This window comes from Limulus polyphemus, unplaced genomic scaffold (assembly GCF_000517525.1).
Source record: "Limulus polyphemus unplaced genomic scaffold, Limulus_polyphemus-2.1.2 Scaffold1518, whole genome shotgun sequence".
Taxonomy (NCBI): domain Eukaryota; kingdom Metazoa; phylum Arthropoda; class Merostomata; order Xiphosura; family Limulidae; genus Limulus; species Limulus polyphemus.
In genome coordinates this window covers 107,488-114,724 of record NW_013667128.1, presented here as the reverse complement: position 1 = coordinate 114,724, position 7,237 = coordinate 107,488, and the positions used below count along the sequence as shown (strand labels likewise).

The 7,237-nt window shown below is 31.8% G+C and overlaps 1 protein-coding gene across 4 annotated transcripts in view; it reads left to right on the top strand.

Moving 5' to 3' along the window:
* The window catches only part of LOC106463925 (Down syndrome cell adhesion molecule homolog), a 108,382-nt gene that overhangs the window by 30,353 nt on the left and 70,792 nt on the right, over nt 1-7,237 (top strand). For all 4 annotated transcript variants that reach the window (XR_002611606.1, XR_002611607.1, XM_022391566.1 and 1 more), the window contains exons 4-5: nt 4,218-4,508; nt 5,229-5,348. Coding sequence is in view for 2 of the 4 variants with exons in the window: in XM_022391566.1 (XP_022247274.1) it covers nt 4,218-4,508; nt 5,229-5,348 (411 nt within the window). In the remaining 2 variants the exon portion in view is untranslated. The remainder of the gene's footprint in view (nt 1-4,217; nt 4,509-5,228; nt 5,349-7,237) is intronic.

Genomic DNA, 7,237 nt, shown 5'->3' with positions numbered 1-7,237 from the left:
TTACGCGAAAGCATCGTCTATGGGTTTCTGTTCTATCAAACTGTTGAAACGGGCATTAGGAACATGTCATTCTAGTACATTAGATGGAGTATGGAAAGCATGCATGAAGAAGTGGTATGCTTTTGACACGATCGCATTACAACAGGTCTTTTGCAATGAAAACTACTCTGTACAATTATTGTCAAAATGCATGACCGGATGTGGTAAGGTTCCAAAATCGTTATAATATTTTTAACTTTGGCCTACTAAGGTTTGGCCAGGGCCGGGTGTCAATCGGGTTATTCCCTCGCCTCCCCCCAAAAAAACAACATACATAAAAATTAGAAACAAAATTGACGTTCATTACATTTGACCGAATAATCACTAACAGAAAATTCAAGTTTTACTTTCTGCTTTCAATGCTTATCCCCAACTTCGCAAACCCTAAGCCCCACCTTCCCTGTTGTTCTCTGAATCCCCGACTTACAGCGGGCGTTCATTGTTTTTTTTTGTTTGTTTGTTTGTTTGTTTGTTTTTTATAACTAAACAAATTATTAACTGTATCTTTCAGTTCCGCGTTAGTTGCCACAAAGATCAAGGCTTAGATGCCATTTTCAATTACCCGGATTCGGCTGTTTTTAATTTCGAGTATTACTGGGGAGCCCAATACCCAGCCGGGGTCGAACATCTGGCAGGGTACCTATGCATCCCTAATATACATATATACAAGTATAACCGTTTATGTTGTTTTATTATACATTAACATTAAGATGTGTCTTTTCTCATCTTTGTTCCAAATAAACTACGTTCTTCTACCTTAATGTGCGTGGGGCAATAATTGCCCAAGGATAAAAGGTGGAAACATTAAACTTTTTATTGTCTTCCTTTAGACTTACCGCTGAGCCACTAGGGGACCCCTGTAACGTATATTCAAAAGACATTTCAAATACCTTGCTATTTTTTCTTTCATCTTACAATAAATACATCATTAATGGATGCGTACAAAAAGATTATGTATTTTCATAACTTTTCATCAAGATCACATATCATAAAATACTTTTACTTAAACTTTAAAACACATTTTAACCAACTGTTTTCATTTCGTACCAGGGAATTTTTACTACCAAACCCATGGTTTATGTGTGAATTTTTCTGTTTCTTTTTCTTTTTTAAACTTGCGAAAAACTACTCAAGGAGTATATTCACTAGCTATCCCTAATTTGAACTGTGAGACTAGAGGGAAGGTAGCTAGTCAACAGCACTCACCACCAACTCTTTCGATTTTACTGTCACCTTTATAACGCACCCATGGCCGCAAGATATGGAGAAATTGCTCTTCGTAAAGTTTGATGACCATTGGACCACGTTCTGCCCTTATGTCCAATTACTAGATGAGAAATACTGATGGAATGTATAAAATCTAGATGACATAAAAAATTGACTATATTTCACAATGTATGTTTAATTATCACGGAAATTGTTTAGAAAGGAAATCTTAAAACTACAACTGAAAACTGTTTTATACAACTCGTAAAGATGTGTATGTAAGAATTCCACTTAATCATAAGCGGAATAAACTGACTTTCAAACGTCTAGAAAACATTAACCGTAATTGTATATCTTCTATCTTTAACCTGTGAAATATGCTTATTATTTTTAAGTTGTTTTTTTTTCATTTTGTTGACTGTTTTTTTAGATTCTTTCAAACATACGGGTTAAAAAATAATTATTTGTTTTCTTCCGAATAAAGTAAATTACTTTTACAGTAATTACACCTCGTTAAAATTTTTTTTTTTTCGTTTCAAAAAGTCACCCTTATGGTGAATTTTAAATATAAATTTGATTAAGTGTAATAAGTGTAAAGTTGTGTTTGGTGAAATTTGTACTATTCTGAATGAATTGTTTCTTTGTATTTTACTGTCTATTCTATTAAATAATAAAGTTTTAAAGTGTTGTTGTTTATTCACCTTTTATAATCATGAAAAAATCATCGTTTTGTGAAAAATGTTAAAAGAGTTATATTTTTATAGACATGTTAAGATTTATGTAATTCGAATAATTTATTTTGCACTATATAAGAAATAGGGTTGTTTTTTTTTCATTGCTGGGATCATTTCACAATTAGAACGAAAAACTCATAGCCGGTATACTTAAGTTATTCAATTTCAAACATACATTAACAAGAGAAACAATTACTTTTAATCTGCGTTTCGATTATAACTGAAATACAATCTTTTATTAATACTAATTACTTTTATAAAAAATAATTGTTTCCATTTCCATCTCGATATATAATCATTTTAAATATATCTATATAACTTATAACACTTAAAAATTATTATATCTTGTCTATAGTGTGTGTGTGTGTACACATATTCTGTTTTTGCTTTTTACATGCACGTGATGTGTGTTTTTCTTGAAGAATGTGCACTCACTTCTAGAAACATATTTATAAAAAAATCAAACTTTGTTGTTGTTTTTACCTATTTTACTTACTATTTTCTAAGAGTACTAAAACGTCAAAGAATTATTCTAAAACATTTTAGACCCAACCCTCACCAAAAACTCATCTATGTTATTGATTATAAATTCACAAATCTTTTTATATGCTGATTTCTAAACACGTTTCCGCTCTCTCGGTTTTCTTCTTTTCCTTTCTTTTTTGAGAAAGCGGTAGTAAAGGTCTAAAGTCTAAACACTCTCTTGAAGAAGGTTTGAGTTCTTTCAGCTTCAGAGAAAACTTAAGAAAGTTCCAATTGTGTTGCCATGGAGAAGGCGCGTGCTTTTCACATCTTACAGCTTATCGGTATCTCCAAGTGAAATGTCTTTTGCTTGTAACTCATTGATTGTCTGATTCTTGGAAGCATTTCTCAGACAGAAATGCATTTCTCTGAAGAGTTATTACCGACACTTCAAATGCATTTCACGAGTTACACTAGTTTAAGAATGATGCCTTACTTCTGAAACATTCGTCTTCATTATCCATATATATATATAGAGAGAGAGAGAGAGATACAGACACAGAAGGAATGAAAGTATTGGTGTTTATATATATATACACACATACATACATACACACATACATAAAGAGATTAACCTTAAATTCGTTAAATTTGATTACCAGTAGCTATATAAATTCCTTTTTAACATTTAATCATTAGAAATGTAAAATTTGAGTAATTTAACAGATCCATTTTACATTTATAAACAAAATGTGTCTTTCTCTGAACAATGTTTATATATAACATTTTAGTTTAATATTATAATTATATGGATTACTACCTTTAGTAATACATTTATTCATGTTTCACCCACTGTAGAGCTTATAAAAACAACAAATTACTTAAGGTGCATGAATGCTTTAAATCTATTTCTAATTAGGGTCTTTACATAGCGTTAGTGGTTTTGAAAACTTCCAACTCACAATAACGGTATGTACGAAGGTTTAATTGATGTAACAGTTTATTGTTTAATTATTCAGCTGTATATTGAAAATTCAAAACTTGGCAAGTGCTGAAACAAAAGAATTTAAAATGATATGTAAAAATAGAATTGTGGAGAGCTTACAGAGTGTCGGTGATTATATACATATTTTTCTCTTTATATAAACCAAAAGAATGATTAAACAGCAGCATTATAAATAATTCTAAAATATACTTGTTTTATTACCCAATAATGTGTTTCTCATTTCAGAAATTAAGAAAATATATATATTTTTTTAGTTTCTAGATCAGTATTACTTTTCCTTAATGTGATTAAATGCTTAAATCATTGACCAATGTTTCATAGAATAACTTTCTGATAAATTCACATCTTCAGAATTATGAAATAGGAAATCAATCGAGGCTTCCAACCCACGTCTTCGTTAACCCGACGCATATTCTACTTGGTTTCACATATGTTTTCACTGATATGTTCTGTGTGTATTTATAAAAACTATCATTTCAAATACCGTTATGGAAGTTCACTTATATCACTTCAATGACAAAACACAATTAAGATTAAAATAAACGGTTTGCTTAAAACACTTTGAAAAGTGGCACGGTAATTAAATTTTCTATTCTTTGATCCCGTCAATCTTGTTCGTTATTAGAGTGTATTTTACAGTATTTACAAGTTGATACTCAGCAAAGCATAATTAAATAGAGAAAATAAGTAATCCTGCACTATTTGGTTGGTTATTTCTAAAATTTTATAAAAGTGATATAAATATTTTCGCAAATTATTTTCCCTCTTAGTGGCCCCAAAGATTGATCCCTTCACCTTTAAAAGTGATCTATCTGAAGGGTCTCGAGCAGCAATTTCGTGTGTTGTTGTTGCTGGGGACAGTCCAATGTTCGTCAAGTGGTTCAAGGACGGACATCAGTTGGCTGACGGTGACCACGGAGCGTCCATAGTTGTAGCAGCTGAGGGTTATGTGTCGACATTAACTTTAGACAACTTGTCTCGAAGATTCAATGGTAATTACACATGCCGAGCGTCCAACGCTGTGGGCACAGATTCTTACAGCGCATACCTGGAGGTTAAAGGTGAGCCTTGAAAAACTGAAAATCAAAGTTAAAGCTTTGAGTATAATTTTTATTTTTTCGTTGCCAATTGAAAATCTGCGTTTGTCCTTTAACAATCGTCTGTTTGTTTTAGCTGTCAGCAAATAGCATCAAATTAATTTGTCTTTAGTTATGTGTGTGTGTGTGTGTTTTGTTGTAGAAAAGCCACAATGGGCTATCTGCTGTGTCTACCAAGGAGAATCGAACCCCTGATTTTAGCGTTGTAAATCCGAAGACTAACTGCTGTCCCACCGGGGGACTTTTAGTTATTACCAAGCAACTAATGATATATGTAATTATGTCAACCATGAAATCCATGTTATATTTGAAAAAAAAAATACCTGGATGTAGTAATTAAACTCTAAACTTACATGTCGATCAGCACTTCAAAATTAAGGACGACAACAGATAGCCTTAGTAGCTGTGCTATAAAAAAATAATACGCTAAGACTTTGTTATAAATAACAACTTCTAACATATTTAACGTCCCAACATAAAATGAATCATCCTAATGTCAGTTGTTAGCAATAGATACAAACTTTTAGACAGACACAGTTTCATTTAGGTTCTAAATCAGATTCAGAATAATTCAATCACAACGCAACGTATCATTTTATATTATCAACTAGTTTTCTTGTAAGTACAATGTTGTTATAGGTTCTAAAAATAAAATAAAACATGTGTCTCGGTTTATGATTGTAGCACCACCTCATTGGACGAAACCTCCAGTCGACTCTAGTCCTGTTTTGGGGAGATCTATGGTGTTACATTGTCAGGCAGAAGGATATCCAGCGCCGCACATCCGCTGGAAAGTGGCAAAAGGTGATTATCAATTAATTTGCAAAATTCTGCAACCTTAACAATGTTTTTGGAGAGTGTTTTGATTATTAAACGTTCGACATTACCAAGTCGCTTTTGGAGAGTGTTATGATTATTAACAATTTGGCAATACAAAATTGCTTTTGGAGATATATATGATTACTAAACATTCTGCTATATCAAATCATAAAAACTTACAATACATCATGAAATATTTTTCATTTCTACATGCAATTAAATAATGAAATAACTATATCGTAAATGCAGTTTTGTTTTTGACAAAACTATTGGATGCCTTAAGGGATCAAAACCTTCTCTAAACCAACACAGGAGGCTGGACACTATCCTAATGAATCATTACTTCTCACCTAAATCCTCTGTTAAACAACAAGTAAGTACATGTTTAGTTTGTATTAATATTCGTAAGAGGTGAACACAGTAATGTCAATAGTGATAATATATAAAAATGGGACGGGCCATGGAGAACCCACCCCCTCTCCCCCAATAGGCATACTAGATACATAAGTCAATATCTAACTTTAACTATTACTCCTGATGATGCTAACGTAGAACTCCACCGAAATATTTAGTCTTTTTAGGGTTGTGCTCTGTTCTTTAATAAATTATATTTATTGTGCAACCATTTAACGTTGTACATATTCTGTATATTTTACCTACGCACAAGTGCCGTTTAACTTATTTATTTCATACTAATTCTGTTGTGTTTCATGAGGTTTTTTTTATAAGGATTATTATCTTTCATATGTATTCATAACGATGATGGATCATTTAAGCATTCGTATTTAATGCTAGATAGATGCAACGATGATGCGAGTATGATTTAATCACGAAGAAAATTTTGTTTCACTTGTAATTTCGTTTATATTTATTGAGAAGTGGGTTCTCTAAGAGCAACACTGTATATCACGAAAACTTCCAAAATATAACATGCTATAATTTGAAGAACATGAAAAACAGTAGTTTTGTTGTAGCTTTAGATTCCACATGTGTGATTGGAAGTGTTAGAGTGCCCGATCCCATGATTCTAGGTTCGAGTCTCGTTGCCCAAGAAATGAGCTCCGAAATATGTAGTCACAGGCCAAGAACCTAGTATTTGGTTAAACAAAAGTGGCCAAACAGTTAGCTGCGGGTGCTGTTGAATAGTCTATCAGTTCATACTTAAGGATGGATGTGCTCAAATAACCCTTATGCAGCTTTGTACGAAAACTGTGAAACAAAGAAACAGATTTAGCACATATTAGGACAATTAGCAATATTAGTAAACTAACGAAATTGGTGATCCTGAATTGCATTTATTTGAAAAAAATTTTAAAATACACTATAGACTTTCTAGCATGATTATAATTATCAACCTGCGGGTAGAACTTATTATCTGACATATATTCAATGTGTGGCAGATAAGTTTCAAATCTTGTTACTCTATTTTGTTTACATGACATTTTAATATTTCATTTAGGGTCAAAGTTATAAACTAGGAACTTTACCCTTGGAACAATGCAGTTCAAGCTCCTTATATAAAACATTTACTTGCACTAAATCTGGAAAATAAAAATGACAATGGTAAACAAACATAGGCGTAGCTCAATAAAACATGACATATTATCGCTAATAAATTATAAAAAATAATAATAATATAATGTTATTATATATTAGGTCATCAAGAAATAAATGCTGCTTTTTTAGATGAAAAAACCCGAACAACTTATATATTAAAACAAAACACTTATTCCGAGCACAAATAGCCCGTTGTGTAGCTTTGTGATTAGCAACGAACAAATACTTCGGATATGTAGCAGCATTTTGATAAATTTGTTCAGAGTAAACACCAGAAGAAGTTTTACTGTAAATAAGGGATTGGTTTATTATTTTTT